Source organism: Hemiscyllium ocellatum, chromosome 39 (genome assembly GCF_020745735.1).
Source record: "Hemiscyllium ocellatum isolate sHemOce1 chromosome 39, sHemOce1.pat.X.cur, whole genome shotgun sequence".
Taxonomy (NCBI): domain Eukaryota; kingdom Metazoa; phylum Chordata; class Chondrichthyes; order Orectolobiformes; family Hemiscylliidae; genus Hemiscyllium; species Hemiscyllium ocellatum.
This window is the reverse complement of record NC_083439.1, coordinates 1714850-1741894: the sequence shown is the minus strand read 5'-3', so window position 1 is coordinate 1741894 and position 27045 is coordinate 1714850. Positions and strand designations below refer to the sequence as shown.

General features: G+C 42.2%; 1 protein-coding gene across 2 annotated transcripts in view; it reads right to left on the bottom strand.

Annotated features, from left to right (window-relative positions):
- The window catches only part of hacd3 (3-hydroxyacyl-CoA dehydratase 3), a 42768-nt gene extending 17747 nt beyond the window's left edge, over positions 1 to 25021 (bottom strand). Inside the window, exons 1-5 of one of the 2 annotated variants that reach the window (XM_060853209.1) lie at positions 24792 to 25021; positions 10885 to 10927; positions 7366 to 7439; positions 5945 to 6109; positions 1212 to 1266 (exon numbers count right to left, since the gene is read on the bottom strand). In XM_060853209.1, coding sequence (XP_060709192.1) covers positions 1212 to 1266; positions 5945 to 6109; positions 7366 to 7439; positions 10885 to 10927; positions 24792 to 24950 — 496 coding nt within the window. In that variant the 5' untranslated portion in view covers positions 24951 to 25021. Of the gene's footprint in view, positions 1 to 1211; positions 1267 to 5944; positions 6110 to 7365; positions 7440 to 7586; positions 7705 to 10884; positions 10928 to 24791 lie in introns of those variants that run through there. The other variant, XM_060853210.1, reaches the window with a different exon arrangement.
- Positions 25022 to 27045: the final 2024 nt, after the last annotated feature.

The window sequence follows — 27045 nt, the reverse complement described above, 5'->3', positions numbered from 1 at the left end:
CTGAAAAAACATTCTTTGATCCTTCATAAACCAGGGCCTGTGGACCCTTTCCCAACAACCTGGAGGCACCCATTATCTTTTGCTTGTCCCTGTAGGACTGGAATCACACTCGGACTGGCAGGGGTGCTGGTCTGAACTGGGCCTGCGCACCACGACCCGGTGAGTTCTCTCTGTCCATACCCTTCCCGCCTTGGCCTTCCAGCCCAGAAATCACAGCAGCCATTCTTTGAGAAAACTGGCTGGCTGCTCGTCTTCCACTTGCTCCAGCAGCTTGACCACCCGGATGTTTTCTCTTTGACCTAGATTCTCAAGGTTGTCAACCTGTTTTACTAAGGCCCATACTTATTCCTCCAGAGCCTGGGATACATCACACCGAGAACATGACTACAGTCTCTGACGTCACAGTCACCACTCAACCTCTTCCAGTTGCTTCTGGAGACTCTGCAGCTCCTGCACGTGGTTCTGCAGCATGGCAGATATCAGTTGCAGCCTAGCGCGATTCTCTTCAACGATGCCTCAATCGTCTCCCGGAGTTTCGCTATTTCCACAGTCAGGCCTTGGTGGGTAGGTGAATCCATCAGGACTTCAGGGGAGGCCACACCTATGACCACAGACGCATCCAATGCTGTGGGGAAGTGTCTGCCTGTTGTGATTTATTCTGTCCTTTGCCTCTAGTCAGCTTCCCTTACTAAAAAAGATAAGTAGCAACTCTACTAATATTAAACTATTGATTTTCTTCAAATTGGCTTAGTTGGGGGAAGGTAAAAGCACCACTTTGCCTGAGTTACGGTGCAGAGCTCAGCAAGGCAAACCTGTTGGATGGCCACCAAATTGGATCCCCAAAACAACACTGTTTAATTAAGTTAGTTTTATTTATATAAAAATAAGGAAATTAGGTAAATCTTTATAGTTCACTGGTTAGACCCTAGGTGGAGTATTTTAGTCCCTGCCCAACCATTCCAGTTAAAACAGTGGCATGTTATTACTGATATTGCCACCAGCAGGAAAACAAATACAGAAAATAATAAAATTGTTACTGCTGTGTTGCATAATGGATCTGACAGTGAAGCTCTTTCGTATCCACAGAATGTCCAAGGTGCCCATTTATAAAGCTTGTCAGGGTCTGCAGTTTTATTCATTACACTGAAATCCAGACAATTCATTCAGCAACAGCTTAGCAAGTCACAATCATGACAGGGTATTGCACTTACAGTTCTTCCAAACTCTTGACTCCAAACTCCTTTTATTAATTACTCTCTCTTCTTCCTACCAATGAAAGACAGAAAGGACATAATTACTATAGTTATAGTCCCTGAAAGTCCTCCACCTTATTACGCAACACAACTCTTGTTTATTCAGTAAAATACTGAGAATATACAAGTTGGAGAAATAATGAGTGTAAAAAGTGATATCTGAGGAACCTCACAAATTGTTCTCATGCAATTTAACAGAATCAGTGCCATGGCATAAAGATTATCTGTACTTTTAAAAATATTTAAAATACTTGGAATGAGATGTAGTGCTAAACTACAGAGACTAGGAATCTCCAGGTTTGATGATTGATGTATGTTGTCAGAGAATGTCAACCATAAGCTAACAGGGTGCTACAGTGGGCCTTACTGTTGCTAGTCATAACATGTGCTTAAACACAAGGTGCTGACCTACTTCACAGTCAAACAGCCTACCAACATTCAATGTCCACAGTCACACTATAAAAATGACCACCTGGAGAAGTTAACAAGGCAGCCAAAGGTGAAGATTTTGTTTGAAGTCAGTCACCACCTAAAAAAGGGAGGGGGAAATCAAATACTGTACTATTTATTAAAAACTCAGTACTGGGAATTTCTTTGCTTTTAGCAGGACCACTGAATATTCTTCCAAACAATATTCAATCAGCTGAAGTCATTACTTAATTTCAGTTCAGGATCTTTTGGATGGTGAGCTTAGGGTTCAACTCCTACCTGGCCCAGAGGTGTAGGACAGCATGTACGAGCAAACTGATTAAAATCATTGTGTTACTGTTAATCATCTCCTCGCACAACATGCTTCCAAAATGAATAACCACTGAGATTAGCTATATTTCTCTTTAAAAGCAAGAAGAAACAAGGAATAAGGAAATATGATGTTATTGACCACATTTAAATTTGGAATGGTGGGCGAAGCTTTTTATTAAATGCAAGGCCAACTCTTGTCCTTGCTCCCCAGAGAAGTTAACAAAAAGGAGACATTCGGCAGATTTTGCAGCATTTGTGGAGACCAGAATTAATAGTTCATGCCCAGTAACCCTTCTTCAAAACTGACGGTAGCTAGGAAAAGGTGACAGATATGCTGCAGACAAAGGAATGGTGAACCGAGGAGAAAGAAATGCTGGTAATAGAGAACATTAGTAACTGAAAGTGGGTTGGCTTTGAAGAAGGCAGCCCAAATCACAACAGGGTCAGGAGAACGGGGTGGGTAAAGGACATGTAGCTCTCACAGCCACATCACACTCCTCAAGGACTACCTCCAGCTTAGATTCACTCCAGGTGGATTCCAACTGAAGTTTCATCCTTCATGTTTCAAATCCACTCAGGATTACAGATACCTCCATGATAAACAACATTCCTCAGACAGCTGTTTTCACCACATCTCAAGATCCACTAAATATCATGTGCCATCATACACACACACTTGCAACCTTTCACTCTATCAACACCACTTCAAGAACTGTAACACTACATTGGATAAACAGGCAGAAAACTAGCCACCAGGATACATGAACATCAACTAGCCACAAAACAACACAACCCACTCTCACTAGTATCCTTACAAATGGATGAGGAAGGACACCACTTCAACTGGAACAATACATCCATCCTAGGACAAGCCAAACAGAAACACGCACGAGAATTCCTAGAAGCATGGCATTTCAACCAGAACCCTCTCAACAAACACATTGACTTGGACCCCATTAATCATCCCCTGAGAAAAAGGGCAGGAAATGACATCACCATGGGAAATGATCTCACCACAGGAAATGATCTCACCAACCCAAGGAAACTCAAACATTAAATAGAAAGTGGGCAACACCACCGGTGCTTCATTCGGAGGCCCACTGAAGAGGTTACCTAGTATGGTGACGTAACGTCTGAAAACGAACCTTCCAGCTCAGCGAGCAAACCTACATCCACCACTTCAATGTCTCAGAGCTGCACTGTCCCCCAGTTCCACTTCATTCTTTAGCTCATTTGACCTTCTAACAAGAAAACTTTTCTTTCCTCTTCTTTCACAAATTACAGTACATAACCTGCAGAAACTATGTGATATTTATATCCATTTGTTCGCTTAACTGCTGTTCTGTCTCCACCTCTCATTTACTCCTTTCCCACACTTCCACCTCATTCTCTGTCTTCAGAGTATATATCTTTTCCAGCCACCATTAGCTCTGAGGAAGGGTCACTGGATCTGAAACATTAATTGTGGTCTCTCTCCATAGATGCCACTAGAACTATTTTTGATTTTTTTTTTCAGATTTCCAACTTCTGCAGTTCCTTTTTTTTAAAAAAATTCCCCTTAATTGAATTAATGACCAAAAACTTTCAATACATTAAGTCAGTGTTCATGATTTGGTCTCCTCCACATTGGGATGGAGCCTAAACCCAAACTGGGTAACTGCACTGTAGAACACCCCCAACTCAATCCACAAGCATTATCCTGAGCTTTCGTTGATTTGTAACTGTAATTCTCCACTGCCTTATCTGTTCAAGACCTGCCTCAGTGTCCCACTGAAGTCCATCAGAAGCTTGAGAAACACCTTATCTTTCAACTCACTACATGTTCAACAACTTCTATTATAACCTCCGCTTGATTCTTCTTCAGTATGTGTTTTTTCCCCATTTATTGTTTTACTGGGTTGTCTGGGTTTCTTATTTCCTTTCATGTTTCATTCATAGTCACATTTTATTTGGACATAAAATTCATTTCTTTACCATTATCACTCTTTTGCTTTTTCACTTTTTAAAAAGTAATTCATAGAATGTGACCAGTATGTACTGGAGATCCCTAACTGTCCTTAAGAAGGTTGTGATGAGCACAATCCATTATTGATGGACGTAGATCCATAGAACTATTGTGAAAGGACTTTCAGGAATCTGACTCAGCAATACATTTCCAAGGCAGGGGCTTAGGGGGTACTCGCAGATGGTGGTAATTCCCATATATCTTTAGTCCTTCAAGTTGACATCAATTGTGGGTTGGTCTGTCCCAATTTTGGCGGTCGTGGATTTGAATAGGTTCTGTATAAGGAGCCTTGAAAAACCTCTACAGTATATCTTGTAGATGGTACCCACTGCTCCTACTGAGTACAGACAGTGAAAGGACTGAATGTTTGTGGATGTGATACCAATCAGGCGGACAGGCTGCATCCTGAATGGTACCAAGCTCGAGTATTGTTGAACCTGCACTCGTCCAGGCAAGTGGGGTGTATGCCATCACACTCCTGACTCCCTAGATATGGTGGGCAGGAGGTGAGCTACTCATAAAACAAAGCATCAAGAAATCTTTTGTAACATAATTTCACCTGACCTCCACCTTATCATAGAGCTTTGCTTTTGTTCTTTCTGCCTTTACCCCTTCTATAGGCTTAAAACCTCCTCCAGCACTATTGCCTTTATCTACAAATGGTCATCTTGACCTGAAATGTTAATTCAGTTTCTGTCTATGGACATTGCCTGACCTGCTGAATATTTTAGTATTTTGGTGTTCGTTACATTTGGTAGGACACTGACACAAGTATACACTGCACATGTCTATTCTGTAAATATTAAATCTTAGGGCAACTATTTACTTAATACACAATACGCAGTTCTATCTTGAATCAGAAGAACATGTCAGGAAGCTGCAGCACGGAGAGATTTGAGGTTCTTGTGCATGAATCACAAAGAAAAGTTAGCAGCCAAGTTTAAGGGAGGATATATGGAATGTTGCCTTTGATATAAAAGGAAAAAAAGCGTATAAAAATAGGGAGGTCTTACTGAAATAATACAAGGCACTGGTCAGACTGCAGCTGGAATACAGAGAACCGTTTTGATCCAATTATCTCAAGAAACACATACTGTTACTGAAGGGAATCCGGAGACCGTTCACTAGGTTGATCTTGAGTATGGAGGGATTGTCTTATGAGGGAAGGTTGAGTAAGTTGAGCTTGTACTCAGTAAAGTTTAAGAGAATGAGAGGTAACTGATTGAAATATAAAAGGTTCTTAGGTGTGCTTGACAGGTTGGATATAGAATGGTTGAGATTAAGTCCTCTGGGGAAACAAAGTAAAACAAAGATGAAGAAGTTTTTTTTCCCTGTCAGAGGGAGGTAGAATTCTTCACTGCAGAGGTCTTTAGAAGCTGGGTTCTTAAGTACTTGAAGACTGGGATAGACATGTTTTTAATCAGTAAGGGAATCAAGGGTTTATGGGCATAAGGAATTATCAGATCAGCCTTGATCTCATTGAATAGCAGAGTACATTTGATCGGCTGGACGGCTTATTTTGGTTCCTGCATCTTATGGCCTTGACTACATTATCTAATCAGATTTTCACTGTATATTTGGCACTACCAAGGAATTTAATGTTTTTTCCAACTATTTATGAATATTGATTGTCAGTGTTAACATCCAGAATTCCTGGGTGATATACTATCTGACTTAGATACAGAATAAAGTTGTCCTTCATATTGACATTGCACCAAACTGCACCCAACTATTGCCAGTTCCACCTCAAGTTCTCATGTGGCTGTCTTACTAACAAATGTATTAGTTATTTGTTAATAACATATCAGGTTTGTACAACAGACGAGAATCAGATGTGAAAGAGAATGATAAAGTTCTCTAACTGGTTGAATCTGAAGCAAAAATACCAAAAGGGCAACTCCTTGATGTGATACCATATAAAACAGCCTCCACACTAAAAATTTACCTTTGCTTGAAGTTCCATTTCAGCATCAGATTCATCCATCCAGCGGTCAAAATCAGGAGCCAAGAATATTGGTTTCTTCTCTTGTTTGGTCAGCCTGTGCCACCATCTATTCTCCATTTTCTTCACTGTTATGTTGACCTGTCTTTCTGTAACCTTGAACTGTAGCTATGAACACATGAATTTTGTTATAAATTTCCTAACAAGGTTACTTACATCACTAATTGAGTTAAAACAAGAGATATATTTATTGAAATTCATAGTTACACAAAAACAATGCAAATAACACATAAAAGAGCAATAGAGAACTCATCTGTCCCTGAAATTATAAACTGTTTACAGGTACCAGAAGAGAAGGCAGTTTCCGAATCACCACAGGACATCCTAAACATCACACCATTTGAAGATTTCACACTGATTAGTCACCGTTATATATCCAGTAGTAATTAATTTGAGGTTCTTTAAAACCAAATTGCCAAAAAATCTAGATTATTACCAAAAAAAAAGTAAACTGGTTCACTAATTTCCTTCAAGGGTCCGAGTCTGACATCTCAACATAATCTGGTTTTTACATAATTCTGTTCTACATCATGACTTAACATCCTCAGTAACTAAGGTTGTGCTAGAAATGTCAGCCTTACCAGCAACACTCACAATCCATGAACATACAAAAACAAGCACTGAACCAATCAGGCCTACGGATTATTGGAAATATTTTAATACTATCCTTGCTGCACAGTGGCTAGCATTGCTGCCTCACAGCACCAGGGTCCCAGGTTCGATTCCAGCCTCGGGGCTACTGTCTGCTTGGAGTTTGCGCATTCTCCCAGTGTCTGCGTGGGTTTCCTCCGGGTGCTCCGGTTTCCTCCCACAGTCCAAACATGTGCAGGTCAGGTAAATTGGCCATGCTAAATTTCCCATAGTCAGAGTGTATTAGTCAGAGGGAATTGGGTCTGGGTGGGTCCCTCTTCGGAGGGTCAGTGTAGACTGATTGGGCTGAAGGGCCTGTTTCCACACTGTAGGGAATCTAATCTAAATGCTGACCTTGATCTTTGTACTGACTGATTCCTGTATTACAACCACATTAAAATTAGCTATAAACAGAGACATTGTAAACAATAGTAACGGTCAATAAAGCTATAGTTTCAGAAAATGTAGCCACTAATATCATGACTATATAATCATGCTAGGACTGAATCTCCACAAATCAATGTTTAGCAATGCAATCCCCAGGAACCCCAGCTGATTACATTCACACAGTGGCCCTGTGTTTGTGGTTACAAATAGGAGGAAATAAGTTTCAATGTACGGTCTCCTTGGTGTAACAGTAAGATCAACTGAAAACAGTCAACTTTCTTTTGATACTTTGCTGAAATGCAATCAGTCTCAAAGTGTGAAAATGAGCAAAATTTATCGTGACATACCTCAGGATTCACTGGTGCCAAGAATGTAAGATGGAACTCATACGCATTGGCTCCTTTTGCACCGTGGCCATGTGCTGAAGGTGGAACATTGGAATAGGATATAAAATATTTTCCAACACTTTTTATTATATATTTCAGTCTTAAGATCAGTAATAGTGACTAAACTAGAAAGATGATATATCTGGAGCTCTAATAACAAGTTATATTTCTCTCACACTCACCACTTGAAGATACACCTTGGGCTTAAACGAAGCGCTCATTGAGACAGATCATTGTGATCTCTGCTAAATGACAAAATGTTGGCGAGAATTCCCCCACAGATATATGAGTGAGACACAGGCAAACTGGCATCATGGAAATAAAGTCAAGGAATTAAATTTAAATGCATGGCTCAACAATTGTTGGGTTTCAGTATGAGTCACTAGCACCAGTACCGAAGCAGATGACAGCTGTTCTGTTGGACAGGATTCACTTGAACTGTGCAGAGACCAGTGTACTGGTGAACTGAATAACTAGGCCTGCAGAGAGCGCATTATAAACGAATTAGAGAGAAGAGAGAGAGAGAGAGAGAGAGAGAGAGAGAGAGAGAGAGAGAGAGAGAGAGAGAGAGAAAAGAGAATTGCAATGCTTGGGAAAGAGGAAATACAGATCCATAAACAAAAGAATATGACAACATTACGGCATGACTATTTAGGTAAAAATAATTCAGAGTGGGAAAGGAAGAAACAGAGCAAACAAACAGAAAAACAGCAGCATGCAGGATCAGTGGGGAAACATATGGCAAATACGTGGCTTTTTACTAATGTGCACATACTGTTTGGAACAAAATAAATGAATTAACAGCAAAAGTAGAGATTATTATATATGATCTTATAGCCATTAAGAAATCACAAGGAGATAAAAGGTGGGGAAGTAAATATACAAGGGTACATGTCTTATTGAAAGGACAGACAGAAAGGAAAGGTTATAGGGTAGCTTTGCTAGGACGAAATGGAGTATGTATGTACATTAGCAAGATGTGATCTTGAATCATAAGACACACCATGGGTAGGCATGCTTGCTCAGTGGGGTGGGCATGGTGGCTCACAGCGCCAGGGACCCAGGTTCAATTCCTGCCTCGGGTGACTGTCTGTGAGGAGTTTGCATATTCTCCCCGTGTCTGTGTGGGTTTCCTCCGGGTGCTCCGGTTTCCTCCCACAATCCAAAAATGTGCAGATCAGGTGAATTAGCCACGCTAAATTGCCCGTAGTGTTAGGGGTAAATACAGGGTAGGGGAATAGGTCTGGGTGGGTTACTCTTCGAAGGGTCAGTGTGGACATGTTGTGCCGAAGGGCCAGTTTTCATACTGTAGGGAATCTAATCAACATGGGTAGAGCCAAGAAATAACAAGGGGAAGATGAGACTGGCAGTAGTAGTCTACAGGCTGGGGCTATTTTCCCTGGATCAGAGGCTGAGGGCTGACCTTAGAAAGGTTTATAAAATTATGAGGGGCACAGATAGAGTGAATAACCAAGGTCTTTTACCTAGATGGGAGAGCCCAAAACTAGAAGACATAGGTTTAATGTGAGGGGAAGGATTTAAAAAAGGTCACGAGGGGTAACTTATTCACACATAAGGTAGTGCGTGCATGGAACTAGCTGCCAGAGGAAGGGTTGGAAGCTGGTACAATTACAATATTTAAAAAGACATCTGTCAGGGTATACGAACAGGAAGGGTTTGGAGGGATATGGGCCAAATGCTGGCAAATTGGACAAGGTCAGATTGGGATGGGATGTCTGGTCAGCTCAGTCAAGTTGGACTGCAGTGTCTGTTTCTGTACTTTATAACTCTATTTTGGATCTGGTCATTTGTAGTGAAGTAGGTTTAAGAAACAACCTCAAGGTAAAAGATAGCCTAACCTGGTAAAATTTTGCATACAGATTTGAGAGATAGAGAAATTTGGGTCAAAAACAGCTGTTAAACTTAGATGAGCGTAATTATTCAGGAATGAGAATTGAGTTAGTTGGCATGGACTGGAAATGATTTTGCAAAAAAGATGTTTGATGAACAATGATAGATATTTAAGAAAATTATTCATAACTCACAAGAACAATATGTGCAAATGAGCAAGAATATTCTAGCAAAGGGATGAAACAACCTTGGTTAACCAAGGAAGTTAAGAAAGCATCAAATTGAAAGAAAAACATACAATATGGCAAAGATTAGTGGTAAACCCGAGGATTGGAAAAGCTTTGGATACTTATAAAAGAGGACCATAAATAATAAACTGGGAGGAAAAAAAGCTATTGAGGGTAAACTAGCAAAAAATATCAAAATAGACAGCAGGAGCTTCTCTGAATATATAGAGAGAGAATTGCGGAAATGCATGAAGGCCCCTTATGTAATGAGGATGGGGAAATATTAATGGGGAATCTGAAAATAGCAGAGAAGATGAATAAATACTTTGCATCAGTCTACACAGTAAAAGACACTAACAACATTACAAAAATATTAAATAATTAATCAAGGTGCAAAAGGGGAAGAGGAAAATAATACAATAACTATCACTATAGTAGATGTACTCTGAAACTAATTAGGCTTACGATCAGTAAGTCCCCTGGACCAATCGGGTTGCTTTCTAGTATAAGAAAGGAAAAGCAACAAAGATTGTCGACGCTCTGGCAGACCTGCTGAAATTTTTCAGCAATTTCTGTTTTTATTTCTGATTTCCAGCATCCGCAACTTTTGAATTTTTTGTATACTGACGAACATATATCCAATTGCAAAACATTAGCTGTTTCTTTCCCAACAGATGCTGCCAGATCTGCAGCATTTCTCTAGTATTGTGCGTTTTTACTTCATGTAACTACAGGCTAGTTGGCATAACATCTGTCATTGGGAAAAAGGCAAAAACAGTCCATTAAAAGCTTGTGCCTTAGGTTTGTATCTCCTAGTTCCTCAGCCTGTCTCCTGTGAAGGGAAATCCCTCACGAGCAAAATTTAATGCAATTTGGGACGCAAACTGTAAGTAGTTTCAAATAAAAGTGGATTTCATGAATTGAGGGACAGAAGGTAACAGGTAATGTGGATAAAAGGGAAACCTGTACGTAGGTTTCCAGTCAGCATTTTAAAAGTTTCTACAGCAATAATTAGTGTGCAAAATAAGAGTTTATATTGGATGCATGTACATGTGAGGATTTGGGTGGGGTGGGGGAGGAAGGAGAGAGATATACACATAAACAAATAGTCGGCATAATCAGAACTATTTGTTTGTAACAAGGTCCTGTCAGCAGCTCAAGGTCAGTACAGTTTGAACTGTACAAAAAAAAAGTGCCTTTTCTTGGCTAGGGAAGTAACATTTATTTATTAAAAACAAATTGCTGGAAAAGCTCAGCAAGTCTGAAAGTACCTGTGCAGAGAAATCAGAATCAATATTTCAGATCCAGTGATCCCTCCTCAGAACTTATAACATATTTATAATCCAGGCATTTGAGTTTTGACTAATTACACAACAGAAAAGGATCAGCATGATAATCTTACCTTTGAATGAAAGAGTATTTTCAGTGACATTGAGATCAGGTTTCTATTAAAAGAGAGAACAAGTCACCAGTTAAACTGACAGAATTTTTAAAAGATTTATTGTTGCCTGAACTCTCCACCAGAATACTTTAACAAAAAGTCTAGATGAGAGTGGTGCTGGGGTAAAGTTGGGGGAGGGGAAATGGACTTCACCGTTTTCTCATTTCCCCTTCCCCAACCTTACCCCAGTTCCAGCCCTCCAACTCAGCACCATCCTCGTGGCCTGTCCTACCTGCCAATCCTCCTTCCCACCTATCCACTCCACTCTCCTCTCTGACCTACCACCTTCACCCCCACCTCCATCCACCGATTGTACTCTTGGCTACCTTCTCCCCAGCCCCCCCCCCCCCCTCCCATTTATCTCTCCAACCCAGAGGCTCCCTGCCTTCATTCCTGATGAAGGGCTTTTGCCCGAAACATCGATCTTCCTGCTCCACGATACTGCCTGACCTGCTGTGCTTTTCCAGCACCACTAATCTAGATTCTGATCTCCAGCATCTGCAGTCCTCACTTTTGCTTACTTTAACAAAAACACAATTATAAACTTACTATTCAATTATTCACCAGGCAACCAAAAAATCATTTACATAATATTTATGTACATTTAGTCCTTTGTGTTTTTTTTGGGGGGGTGGGAGATGGGAAATGGACTTCCTGCAGATAATGGAAACACAGATATCACATAGGACCATGCAATCAGTTTACCAAAGACAATGGACATAAAAGGTGTCTGGGACCAACTTTGTGACTATATGGACCCACGGGTATCAAATCAGTGGGTAACAAGCAGTACGTAAATATCAGGACAAAACAACCAAATACTTCACATTAAGGTTTCATCAGTGCCCTTACAGGGTGCTTGCATTCTATAGGTTAGAAGAGGTGCAAGGCACTGGGCGTGTAAGACAACAAGAGATTGAAATGACCTCGAAAACAAAGTCTCTGGGAAATTAAAATTTTATCAAATATTATTTCTTATTGTCTTGAATAATTATTTACGTAAAATAATTATACATTGGTCTTGATATTATGATAGGTGACATGATTGCTCTTCAAATCAGCAGAATCCATATAAATTAAACAGCTAGGGCAAAGGCTTATGCCAAAAATTATTTTGCATGTCGCAGAAGTTAGTGTTGAGACTCAAATCTGTTCTCCGAAACACCCCTTTCATTATTTGAACAGCACAGTGATTTTAGTCTGCTAAATTCATCACTCTCAGAATTCACATTTTGGCATCATAAAGGTCAGTTGACCACACACCAATTCATTCCTGATGAAGGGCTTATGCCCAAAACGTCGACTCTCCTGCTCCTTGGATGCTGCCTGACCTGCTGTGCTTTTCCAATGCCACACTTTTCAACATACATCAATTGTTTAAATTAGAACACAGTGACAAATTTGAGCCAGATGTCGGGGACCCAGTCAGTTACGCGTTAGATACAAAAACAATGATTAAGAATCTGATAAATCAAACTTTCAATTTAACTGAAGATATATGACTCCCTTATTGTAGCAATCTAAATGAGGGGCCTGACTAATATTTCTTAATCTAACCGTCACACAGAATTGCATTTAGTGAGGAAAAGAGACAACTTCTATATTAGAAGTATCAGTGTAAAAAGGGGTGGCACGGTGGTTAGCACTGCTGCCTCACAGCAGCTGGGTCCCACGTTCAATTCCAGCCTCAGGTGACTGTCTGTGTGGAGTTTGCACATTCTCCAAGTGTCTGCGAGGGTATCCTCTGGGTGCTCCAGTTTCCTCCCACAGTCCAAAAGATGTGCAGGTCAGGTGAACTGGCCATGCTAAATTGCCCGTAGTGTTAGGTGCATTAGCCAGAAGGAAATGGGACTGGGTGGGTTACTCTTCGGAGGGTCAGTGTGGACCAAAGGGCCTGTTCCACACTAGGGAGTCTAATCTAATTTTAATCTTGTTCTTCCTTTTCCAAAAGGAAACATGTGGTTTCTCCTCATTGACCAAATTTTCCGTGTACAGAATATTCCTATTCTTACTCCACGTACTGAAGCTTACAAATGGTGCTTTGCCAGCCATGAATATACATATTTGGTATCATTCATTTCATTTTATAAACACAAGGCCTGGCATTTCAATTAGATCCGCTGATATTTACAGCAAAAATATCCTAAAATCTGCCAGACAAATGCAAACATTGTGGAATTTCAAGTGTCAGTTACATCTGATACAAATTGATTTACATAATCTTTGAATTATTTTAGAGAAAACATCCTGACCCACAAGAGTCAGACCCTCAGGTCGAATTAATTACCATGAGGATTTTCTCCAACTGTACAGGCCAGCGGGGTTAAGGAGACTCTTGGTAATAAGTAACAAAAACAGAATTTACTGGAGAAACTTGGATCTGGCACCATCTGTGAACAGAAAGCAGAATTAATGTTTCAAGTCTAACCATCTTCAAAACTGGTCATTGGACTCAAAATGTTAACTCTTTTCTCTCCACAGATACTGCCAGATTTGCTGAATTTCACCAACAATTTCTGTTTTTGTTTCAGATCTTCTGCATACATAGGTCTTCATTTTATTTTATTCTGGTATTAAGTTTGTCTTTAGTTACAATGAGTTAGATAGGCATGCTTTAAAAGCTTTTAGATATTGTTTTTTAATTTCTAACTACAACATACCAAACAAACTAGTAAGTGGTCTTATACACTATAGCCTTCTGAAATAATTTTCAACTAATTTAAAAATCGGGTTACTCACTTGACGTTTTTGCAGTAAAGCTGTGCCTAGTTACCACTCAAATTTATCATTATGTGTGGTGATCTACAATAGGTATAAACAGAAATTAACAGAATTTTGAATGCAGTTGGTGTCTGGGTCATCTATTTTCCAAAGATGAAACTCATTGCTCAATATTCAGTTTCAGAGGATTACATTGGGTAAACAGTGAAAGTCTTTTTCCTAGGATGATGACTTCAGTGTGTACGAGGGGGCATAACCACAAATTGAGGGGTGATAGATTTAAGACAGATGTCAGAGGCAGGTTCTTTACTCAGACAGTGGTAAGGGCGTGGAATGCCCTACCTGCCAATGTAGTTAGCTCAACCACATTAGGGAGATTTAAACAATCCTTGAATAAGCACATGGATGGTGATGGGATAGCGTAGGGGGACAAGCTGAGAATAATCCACAGGTCAGTGCAACATTGAGGGCCAAAGGGTCTGTTCTGCGCTGTATTGTTCTAAATTATTTTTTGCATGTTTTATCTCTCCTATACATGTGGTCTGAGATTATGATAACCAAATGTAAAAGCACATAATACCTGTACTGTCAGCAAGTGTGGTTGGCCAGGGTAGGATTTTCATAACTGGAAAACCTTGCCTCCAATTTCACTAGTGAAATCATTCATTACACCTCATTCTCTTTTTGAATAAGCTAAACAGCGAGTAACACAGGACCTGACAATGGTTGATGTGTGCTTTGAATATCAATGTTGATCTTAACTTTGTCGTGAATTTTCAGTTTTTTGGCTAGGAGTTTCGATGGTGCTGAAGGATTAATTCCTCTTATTACGCTCAAAGTCTGTGTGTAAAATACTAGATACAAGTTGATGACAGAAAGTCAATGCAAAGGATCCAGAAGTTTAAACAGGTGCAGAAAATGGTGCATTAAACACGAGCACTCTGCTTCTGTTTTGTAGAGTTTTAGGTTGAAGTATTAAAGGGCTATAGTCGCTGGCTTCCTTCATTGCAAAGTAAATAATTGAAAACAATTTACAAAATACAATCAAAAGGTCCTAGTAAATGCTCAATTTTTAAAGTTAACATTACTTTGTCGTCTCTCTCTCTCTCTCTCTCCTTTCAGGGACCAAGTTCCAATATTCAGCAGCCGTTGTGATTCTAGTTGTAGTCTACTGAGAGAGGAACCAACTGGGTTGAGGCAGAGTTTTGTATAATACTATCCATGCAGTGACAATCCCATCACTCATGCTTATCTTTGGGAGGACATGTGTACAGCAGGATGTGCAACGAGAACAATTAGCAAGTAGAAGATAGGCAAATGTGATATTAATTCAATTAGTTTATTAATTGTTGTAATATAGAATGCACAGCCAGGAACAAATTCAACAATTTTCAAAAAAGGGAATCAGCTAAGCGATTGAAAAGGAAGCATTTGCAAGATCATTGGCAAAGACTAAGAAAGTGGGATTAAATAGATAATTCTTCCAAAGAACTGGTAGAGGTACAACAGACTGAATGGCCATCGACAGCACAGTATGACTGAAATGACGATATCATGTAGACAATGTCTGGAGGATCCCCTGGTGAACCTTCTCTCATTGTTGGGAAAAAAATTGCAGTTGATTCTTCATCTGAAATCCATTTACAGTTGAAAACAACTAATTAGCTAACCTCAGCTGCAGGTCCCACAAAAGATCATTCATCCAACTGGTCCAAGATATTAATATACAAACAATTACCCTTTTCAAATTCTGTGTCGCTTATGTCAAAGGCTCATGTAGCTGATGTCTTGTGATCAGCGTTGGATACTAAAGTGAATCCTCAATCATCTTATTAAAATCACCAGATGTCAATCTTCTCATTAGCTAAATACAGGACATGTCTGTGATGGACTGATTTTTATTTTGCTAATTACTGAATTGTATCGAACTTACGCTGTTAGGAATAGTTGGAAATGTCAAGTTAAAGAAGGCAACTGGCTGAGGGTGCCAGATTGGATAAGCTCTAACTTTGGAAACAAGTTGAAAGAGAAAAGCAGGGATGTGGATAGAAATTGCTGTGCCTTCACTGAAACATGATGTTCCAGTATTGGGTTCTTTTGCCCTTACAGAGACTGTAGCACATCATAGATCTTTTAGCCAGATAGTTCTATGTCATCACTATGTTCCACTCAAGTTTATGCAGATCAGACTCTGTTTTACAATCCGCCATTCTCATTGAGCAATTCACTTAACGTTTGGAGAAGCAAACAGCTCCCCTGAAAACGGGGCACAAGCAGAGTATGTGGATTCAGGAATTAACAAAGTGACACGGCTTCTCCACTAACTAATCTTCTACATTAATCTGACATTTATGTGAAAACAGTAAATTTAGGCCAGCAACTTGATATATTAAAGAATTAATCTACTCGAGCTAAAATGCAAATCAATTCAGATTATTAAAGGTACAAGAAAAAGATACACATTAGCATCGATTGGTCACATCAAGACATTCTAAGTGTTTCACAGATAGTGATTACATTTGAAGTATAGCAACCTTTCATGAAACCACATGATTTGGTCACTTGGCTCATCATGCCTGTACGTTTCTTTTAAAGCAGGGAACCAAAATAAATAGAAAAGTCTCACAATCAGCACCAACCTGCTAGCTGCAGACACATCTCTCCATGACAATATCAGTGAGAGTGACCAATGCACAATCCTTGTGGAGACAAAGTCCCGCCTTCACACTGAGAAAACCTTTGTTGTGTTGTGTAGCTCTACCACAGTGCTAAATGGGACAGATTTCAAACAGATCTAGCAGCACAATACTGAGTATTCCCATGAGGCTCTGTGGGCCATCAACAGCAGCAGAACTGTGACCAACACAATCTGTTACCTCATATCCCAAGATATCCCTCACTCAACCATTACCATCAAGCCAGGAGGTCAACCCTAGCTCAATGGAGTGTGCAGCAGGTCATGCCGGGAGCAGCACCAAGTACACCTGAAGATAAGGTGTCAACCTGTTGAAGCCATCAAACAGGATTATTTGCATGGCAAACATCATAAGCAGTAAGTGATAGACAGAGCTAAGTAATCTCATAACCAATATAGATCAGATCTAAGCTCCTGCAGTCCTGCAACAGTCGTGAATGGTAGTGGACAATTAAACAACTCACTGGAGGAGGCAGTTCCACAAATATCCCCTTCCTCAATGATGGAAGATCCCAGTACATCAGTGTAAAAAATAAAGCTGAAGGCTTCCGCAGCAATCTTCAGCCAGAAGGGTCGAGTGGTTGACTCATGTCAGCCTCCTCCAGTGGTCCCCACCACTACAGATACCAGTCTTCAGCCAATTTGATTCACTGTACATGACATCAGGAAATGGTTCCTGAAGAAGGGCTCATGCCCGAAACGTCGATTCTCCTGCTCCTTGGATGCTGCCTGACCTGCTGCGCTTTTCCAGCAACACATTTTCAGATCAGGAAATGGTTACAGACACTGATTACTGCATCGCCTACAGGCCCTGACAACATTCTGGCAATAGTACTGAAGACTTGTGCTCTCCCTAGCCAAGCTCTTCCACTACAGTTACAACACTGGCATTGACCTAACAATATGGAAAATTGCCCTAGTTATGTCCTGTACACAAAAAAGCAGGACAAATCCAATTCAGCCAGTTATCACCCCATCAGTCTACTATGGATTGTCAGTAAATTGATGGAAGAGGTCATCAATAGTGCTATCAAGCAGTACCTGCTCAGCAATAACCTGCTCAGTGATGATCAGTTTGGGTGCTGCAAGGGCCACTCTGCTCCTGACTTAATTAGAGCCTTGGTTCATACATGGACAAAAGAGCTGAATTCCAGAGGGGAGGGGAGAGTGACAGCCCTTGACATCAGGGCTCCATTCAACCAAGGGTTGCAACTAGGAGTCCTAGCAAAACTGGAATCAATGGATATTGGAGCAAACCCTGGTGGTTGGAGTCAAACCGGACACGTAGGAAGATAGTTGTGGTTGTTGGAGGTCAGTCATTTCAGCTCCAAGACACCTCTGTACGAGTTCTTAAAGTTAATATCCTAGGTCCAACCATCTTCCATTGTAAACCAGGCTCCATTGTAAACTGGACTTCACTGTAAACTGGGCCCGTATGTAAACCATGGCCCCACTGTAAACCAGTCCCCAGTGAAAACAGTCCCCATTATAAACCGGGCCCCATTCTAAATTGGTCCTCATTGTAAAACAGACCTCAATGTACACTGAGTCCCATTGTAGACCGGGCTCTATTATAACCCAGGCCCCAGTGTAAACCAGGCCCACTGAAACGCAGGCTCCATTTTCAATCAGGCCCAGTTGTAAAACGGGCCCCACTTTAAACCAGGCCTTAATTTAAATCAGGCCCGGTTGTAAACAAGGCCCCATTGTAATCCAGGCCCCATTGTAATCCAGGCCTCATTGTAATCCAGGCCTCATTGTAAAGTAGGTCACACTGTATACCGGGCGCCATTGTACACCGGGCGCCATTGTAAACTAAACCCCACTGTAAATCTATCACATTGTAAACCGGGCTGAAGTGTAAACTGGGCTCCATTGTCACCCTAGCCCCATTGTAAACCAAGCCCCAGTGTAAACCAAGCCCCAGTGTAAACCAAGCCCCAGTGTAAAATGGGTTACATTGTAAACTCGGCCCCATTGTAAACCAAATCCCACTGCAAACCAGACCCCATTGTACACCGGTTCCCACTATAAACTGGGCTCCATTATATACAGGGCCACATTGTAAACTAAGCCCCACTGTAAACCATGTCACATTGTAAACCGGGCTCAACTGTAAACCGGGCTCCATTGTCACACGCACCCCATTGTAAAGCAGACCCCACTGCATACCGGGCCCTATGGTAAACCGGGCCTCACTGTATACATTGTAAACCGGCGCCCATTGTAAACGGTCCCCATTGTAAAGCAGACCCCATTGTATCCTGGACCCCATTCTAAAGCAGACCCCATTGTAAACCGGGCCCCATTATAAACCAGGCTGCTGTGTAAACTGAGCCATAGCTTACACTGGACCATATCCTAAACTTGGATGTATCCAACACTAGGCCTCATCCTAAGCTGGGAAGAATCCCACACTGGCCCTAACCCTACATCGGGCTTCACACTAAACTGGGACACATCATAACCTGGGTTATGTCCTTTATTGGGCCACATTGTAGACTCTGTCACATCCCAGACATTATTGAGGGCTCAGGTGGTTATGGAAGCAGTTTAAAACCAGCTGTGCACCTCCCACAGTGTGGTCACTATTCACAGTTACCATACAGAATGGGAATTCCTGTTGAATTGAATCAATCATCTCTTTTCACCCCTTTTCAAATCAGCTTAGCTTCTCATTTACTCGGGTGAATGAGTCATTGAGTCAGTCGATCAGAGAACCTTTCTGGGGAATAAGAGAAGGTGAAGGAAGCTCCCTTAAGGGCATATCAGCATGTGCCAGAAGCCTACAGGCAACACTTCAGTCATCTAAGGAGGGACCTTGATCAAACAACGTAATTCTGATCGGTAGGTAAGGGCATTCAAATAAAGCAAACCGATGACGCTCTGAGAGAGACGATTATTTTGGAAGAGTTCAAAAATAGGCATATGGCGGAGAATGGAATGTTTTAGGTTAGATGGGCTTCAGATTGTTGCACTGATGTGAAACCATCGAGGGCTGAAGGACATGTACTGTGCTGTAATGTTCTATGTCCACAACAATAATGAGAGGAATAGCTAGAGTCGATAGCCAGATACTATTTCCCAGGGCAGAAATGGCTAACACGAGGGGTCATAGTTTTAAGCTGGTTGGAGGAAAGTATAGAGGGGATGTCAGAGGCGGGTTCTTTACACAGAGAGTTGAGAGAGCATGGAATGCATTGCCAGCAGCAGTTGTGGAAGCAAGGTCATTGGGGACATTTAAGAGACTGCTGGACATACATATAGTCACAGAAATTTGAGGGTACATACATGAGGATCAGTGGTCGGCACAACATCGTGGGCTGAAGGGCCTGATCTGTGCTGTACTGTTCTATGTTCTATTTCATCAAAGACCTTCCCTCCTTCATAAGGTCAGAAGTGGGATGTTCACTGATGATCGCACAATGTTCAGAACCATACAGAACTCCTCAGATACTGAAGCAGTCCATGTCCAAATGCAACAAGATCTAAACAACATCTCGGCTTGTAGTAAAAAGTGAGGTCTGCAGATGCTGGAGATCAGAACTGAAAATGTGTTGCTGGTTAAAGCACAGCAGGTCAGGCAGCATCCAAGTCACAGGAAATTCGACGTTTCGGGCATAAGCCCTTCATCAGGAATGAGGAGAGTGTGCCAGGCACGCTAAGATAAAAGGTAGGGAGGAGGGACTTGGGGGAGGGGCGATGGCGATGTGATAGGTGGAAGGAGGTCAAGGTGAGAGTGATAGGCTGGAGTGGGTGTCCCAGAGGACCAACCAACCCAACAAACACCTCTGGGACGCCCGGACCAACCAACCCAACCACCCCGTGGCTCAACACTTTAACTCCCCCTCCCACTCCACCGAGGACACGCAGGTCCTTGGACTCCTCCATCGCCAGACCATAACAACACGACGGCTGGAGGAAGAGCGCCTCATCTTCCGCCTGGGAACCCTCCAACCACAAGGGATGAACTCAGATTTTTCCAGTTTCCTCATTTCCCCTCCCCCCACCTTGTCTCAGTCGGTTCCCTCAACTCAGCACCGCCTACCTAACCTGCAATCTTCTTCCTGACCTCTCCGCCCCCACCCCACTCCGGCCTATCACCCTCACCATGACCTCCTTCCACCTATCACAACTTCATCGCCCCTCCCCCAAATCCCTCCTCCCTACCTTTTATCTTAGCCTGCCTGGCACACTTTCCTGATGAAGGGCTCTGGCCCGAAACGTCGAATTTCCTGTTCCTTGGATGCTGCCTGACCTGCTGTGCTTTAACCAGCAACACATTTTCAACATCTCGGCTTGGGCTGACAAGTCGCAAGTAACATTCCTGCCACACAAATACCATCTCCAATAAGAGACAATCTAACCATCACCCCTCTAACACTCAATTATGTTACAATCACTGAATCCCCCACGATCAGCATCCTGGGGGTTATCATTAAACAGAAATTCAATTGGACTCACCACATAATGAGGCTACAAGCACAGGTCAGAGGCTAGGAAGCTTGTCGCTAGTAACTCACGTCCTGACTCCCCAAAGCTTGTCCACAAGGCACAAGTCAGAAGTATGATGGAATACTCTTCACATGTCTGGATGAATGCAGCTCCAACAACACTCAAGAAGCTTGACACCAGCCATGACAAAGCAGTCCACATATCTGGCACTACATCCACATGCACCCATTCCCTCCACCACCAATGCTCAGTAGCATCTTGTACCATCTACAAGATGGACTGCAGAAATTCACTAAAAATCCTCAGACAGTACCTTCCAAATCCACAACCACTTCCACCCAGAAGGACAGGGGAACAATACCACCTCCAAGTTCCTCTCCATGCCACTCACCATCCTGACTTGGAAATATATCATTATTCCTTCATGTTGCTGGGTCAAATCCTGGAATTCCCTTCCTAATAGCATTGAGAGTTAATTCACAGCAGGTGGACTGCAGAGGTTCAAGAAGGCAGCTCACCACCACCTTCTCTGAGGCAATAAATGCTGGCCAACCAGCGATGCCACATCCCACAAATGAATCCCACAAATATAAATGGCTAACAGAATTTGTTTTTGTGATGTTATTTGAGGGTCAAAGGTTGATCTTACTCCTCTTCGTGGAATTATTTACATTCTTCTGACAGATGACACCTCTGACAGAATCCCAATCCATCAGCACTGTGACTGGCTGAATTGTGAGCGAACCTTTTGAGCGAGGCTTGATCCCACAGCTTTTGCATCGGAGCCACAACTGACATTGAAACAGCGGTCACCAACATTAAAACAGACTTGGAGTTAAAACAAAGATTGTTGTGAACTAGAACTATCAATTTCATCATCAGTATCTTAAAAACCATCCACTCCAGGGTCCACCTCTAACTCTGCTATAAACATTTCATACTCTGCTTGGCCCCCAACTATCTGTGAATTCCAGCTCAACCAGAACTCAATTTCTTACAGTCAATCTTACAACAGGTCTCATTTATCCATCACTGCATACTTCCTAACCTATTTTAAAACTTAATCTTTGCAATTAAATTTCTCCATGGCTGCACCTCCCTACCACATCTCCAAATAATAGTACGCTCCAGATAACTCTGTCTTTGTGATTGCCCTCATTTAAGTTTAGCACATTTGTTTCTACCCAGATTTCTCACTTGCTGACTGCATGCTAAATTTACTATGTTATAGTCACTGTTTCCTATGGGATCTTTTACTCTGAGATCAAGAGAAATAAAGACAACCCTAGTAATTATAGACCAGTGAGCCTTTGGTTGTGGGTAAAGTGTTGGAAAAGTTAGAAGTGAGGACTGCAGATGCTGGAGATCGGAGTCGAGAGTGCGGTGCTGAAAAAACACAGCAGGTCAGGCAGCATCTGAGAAGCTGGAGAATCGATGCTTCAGGCACCAACGATTCCTGATGAAGGGCTTATGCCCAAAACGTTGATTCTTCTGCTCCTCGGATGCTGCCTGACCTGCTGTGCTTTCCCAGCACATTCTCAACACAAAAGGTTAGAAGAGATAGGATTTATAATCATTTAGTAAAAGGAAGAAGTTGCTTAGGGATAGTCAACACGGTTTTGTGAAGAGTAGGTCGTGCCTCACTAACCTCATTGAGTACTTTGAGAAGGTGACCAAATGGGTAAATGAGGATAAAGTGGCTGATGTGGTGTATATGGATTTCAGCAAGGCTTTTTATAAGGTTCCCCACGGTAAGCTACTACACAAAATTTGGAGGCATGGAATTGAGGGTGATTTTGCAATTTGGATCAGAAATTAGCTAGCTGAAAAAAGGCAGAGGGTGGTGGTTGATGGGAAATTTTCATCCTGAAGTGCAGTTACTAGCAGTGTACCACAAGGGTCTATTTTGGGGACTCTGGCGCCTGTCATTTTACAAATGACCTAGATGAGGTTGTAGAAGGATGCTTTAGGAAATTTGCAGATGACACCAAGATCATTGAGTTATGAATAGTCCCGAAGGATGTCGTGGGTTACAGAGGGGCATAGATAAGCTGCAGAGCTGGGATGAGAGGTGGCAAAATAGAGTTTAATGCAGAAAAGTGTGAGGTGATTCACTTTGGAAGGAGTAACAGGAGTAAAGAGTACTGGGCTAATGGTAAGATTCTTGGTAATTTAGATGAACAGAGAGACCTCAGTGTCAATGTACATAGATCCCTGAAAGTTGTCATCTATTGATAGAGTTGTGTTAGCTTTTATTAGTAGAGGGAAAGAGTTTCGGAACCACGAGGTCATGTTGCAGCTGTACAAAACTCTGGTATGGCCGCACTTGGAGTATTGCGTACAGTTCTGGTCACTGCATTATAGGAAGGACATGGAAGCTTTGGAAAGGGTTCAGAAGAGAGTTACTAGGATGTTGCCTGGTATGGAGGGAAGGTCTTACAAGGAAAGGATGAGGGAACTGAGGCTGTTTTCGTTGGAAAGAAGAAGGTGAGAGGTGACTTACTCGAAATATAGAAGATAATCAGAGAGTTAGATAATGTGCACTATGAGAGCCTTTTTCCTCAGAGGGGACATACAGTTAGGATAGATTTTAGGGGTAGTTTCTTCACTCAGAGCAGTAGGCGCGTGGAACAACCTCCCTGCAACAGTAGTAGATTCGCCAAAGTTAACGGCATTTAAATGGGCTTTGGACGTACATATGGTTAATAACGGAACAGTGTTGGTTAGATGGGCATCAGATTATTTTCACAGGTCGGCGCAACATCGAGGGCCAAAGGACCTGTACTGCACTGTAACATTCTATGTTCTATATTCTATATGGATTCCACATCTCCGGATCAAAGATCATTTCTTGCTATTATACATATTCTATCCCGTAGACCCGTACAAGGTCTTAAATTAGATACAACCATACAGAGATAAATATGGGCATCAGAGCACAGTTTGGATTTGGTCATAGAGATGTACAGCATGGAAACAGACCCTTCGGTCCAACCTGTCCACGCTGACCAGATATTTTTGTAATACAGTTGAGTCTAAATAATCTTGATTATAATGCTTTCATATGAATTGTTTCCTGGAAATAGCTATTCAATAGTATCATTTCCTATATTCCCATGGTCACAAATGGATTTGCATGACTCTATATCCCATATTTCATATTCCAAAGTACATTTAACCTTAGATTAAAATTAATCTCCTACTCTTGAGCTCATCAATCAAACTGGTCCAAATCCTATTTAATGCCAACCTTTCTTAGATTTATCATTCGTCACATTACTCGGTGTCATCAACAAATCCAGTATTATAACTATTACCCACTTCTGCACCATTATAGAAATTACAAGTCTGTTGCCAATTTGGGAAGTTATCTTACTCTGTGCATCTCACATCATTGATTAAGTTTTAAGAATTACAGGTCCAACCTCAAAGTAAATCCATCTGACAAAATAAGGAAAATTATCTCCTGATTTTACTAAGTGTAAAAAGTGAGGTCTGCAGATGCTGGAGATCAGAGCATTTTACTGATTTTACTAGTCATATAGGCTATCTCACCTCACTGTTTGTCAGAGGACTGACCCTTCATCCACCCCTCAGTCTAATTCACTAGCTCTCACCCTCTAACCCATTCCATTAGTACCTATCCAACCACCTAAACTACTCACATCCCAACTCCCAGAAATGTCACATCAGATTCACATGCTCTAATCACCTGTAGCCTTATATAGTTTACACTCCTAGATAATTTTTATTCCCAAATCATCACAATTTCCATGTCCACTCTGAGTTCCATCATTCCAAATCCCTATTCCCAATATCACAGCCCCATTCCAATCACATCAACTTCATTCCCATTTTCCCATCTCATAATTTCCAATGTCCAGCCCCCAATCCCAATCCCAATCCCATGTCCAATAAACCATTCCCCAATCTCTTCATGCTCAATCTTTATTCCGATCTCCCCAATCCCCATTCCCCCCAGTGCCCTGACTCCCACCTGGACTCCGCTCAGGTCCACCCTCAGATACAGCTCCTGGTGTCTCTGTGCCCAGTAAACATGAGGGGTCAGGGTCGGGGTCGGGGTCGGGCCGGGGCCGGGGCCGGGGCCTAGACCCAGGCCTAGGCCCAGCGGATGATGCTGCCGCTGGCCCTCCATCCCCAGAGATCGGTGCCGCCGGCCTCCGGGACAGGATCGCGCTGCCGCTTTTTGCTAGAACAATCTGCGCGGCGGCCGTGCGCGCAACCCGTGCCGTGCCGCCGCGCCGGGAACGCGCATGGCCAGGTTACGCGCTGTCCCGGGACGGGGAGCTCACCTTCCCGGATTTTCCAGACACTCCCGCCACTCCGCACAACAGCAGGAAGAAATTAAACAAAATCATCCTTTTCTTTGCCATTGACGACTTCAAATAAGTTTATATGGAGAAAAGTAAACTTGTTTAACCCAGTGGGTTATGGAAGATCATCTGGTAAACACTTCAGTAAAACATAGAACAATACAGCACAGAACAGGCCCTTCGGCCCACTATGTTGTGCCGAATATTGTCCTAGCTTAAGCACCCATCCATGTACCTATCCAATTGCCACTTGAAGGTCACCAATGATTCTGACTCTACCACTCCCACAGGCAGTGCATTCCATGCCCCCACCACTCTCTGGTTAATGATCCTACCCCGACATCTCCCCTATATCTTCCACCCTTCACCTTAAATTTATGTCCCCTTGTAACACTCTGTTGTACCTGGGGAAAAAGTCTCTGACTGTCTACTCTATCTATTCCCCTGATCATCTTAAACCTCTATCAAGTCACTCCGCATCCTTCGCCGTTCCAATGAGAAAAGGCCTAGTACTCTCAACCTATCCGCGTGCGACCTATTCTCCATTCCAGGCAACAGCCTGGTAAATCTCCTCTGCACCCTCTCCAAAGCTTCCACATCTTTCCTAAAATGAGGTGACCAGAACTGCACACAGTACTCCAAATGTGGCCTTACCAAGGTCCTATACAGCTGCAACATCACCTCACGACTCTTGAAATCAATGCCTCTGCTAATGAATACTAATACACCATAGGCCTTCTTACAAGCTCTATCCACCTGAGTGGCAACTTTCAAAGAGCTATGAACATAGACCCCAAGATCCCTCTGTTCCTCCACCTTACTAAGAACCCTACCATTAACCCTGTATTCCGCATTCTTATTTGTCCTTCCAAAATGGACAACCTCACACTTGATAGGGTTGAATTCCATCTGCCACTCCTCAGCCCAGCTCTGCATCATATCTAAGTCTCTTTGCAGTCGACAACAGCCCTCCTCACTATCCACAACTCCACCAATCTTCGTGTCATCTGCAAATTTACTGACCCACCCTTTGAATCCCTCTTCCAAGTCATTAATAAAAATTACAAACAGCAGAGGACCCAGAACTGATCCTTGCAGAACTCCACTTATAACTGGGCTCCAGGCTGAATATTTACCATCTACCACCACTCTCTCTTCGACCGGTTAGCCAGTTCTCTATCCAACTGGTCAAACTTCCCACTATCCCATGCCTCCTGACTTTCCGCATAAGCCTACCATGGGGAACCTTATCAAATGCCTTACTAAAATCCATGTACACTACATCCACTGCTCTACCCTCACCCACATGCTTGGTCACCTCCTCAAAGAATTCAATAAGACTTGTAAGGCAAGACCTACCCCTCACAAATCTGCGCTGGCTGTCCCTAATCAAGCAGTGTCTTTCCAGATACTCATAAATCCTATCCCTCAGTACCCTTTCCATTACTTTGCCTACCACCGAAGTAAGACTAACTGGCCTGTAATTCCCGGGGTTATCCCTATTCCCTTTTTTGAACAGGGGCACAACATTCGCCACTCTCCAATCCCCTGGTACCACCCCCATTGACAGTGAAGATGAAAAGATCATTATCAACAGTTCTGCAATTTCCTCTCTTGCTTCCCACATAATCCTAGGATATATCCCGTCAGGCCCGGGGGACTTGTCTATCCTCAAGTTTTTCAAAATGCCCAACACATCTTCCTTCCTAACAAGTATCTCCTCTACCCTCGTTCAGACCTACCCTCGTTTTCGTCATTCTCATGTTTCTCATATACGCATAAAAGGCCTTGGGGTTAACTTTGATCCTACCCACCAAAGATTTTTCATGCCCTCTCTTAGCTCTCCTAATCCCTTTCTTCAGCTCCCTCCTGGCTATCCTGTATCCCTCCAATGCTCTGTCTGAACCTTGTTTCTTC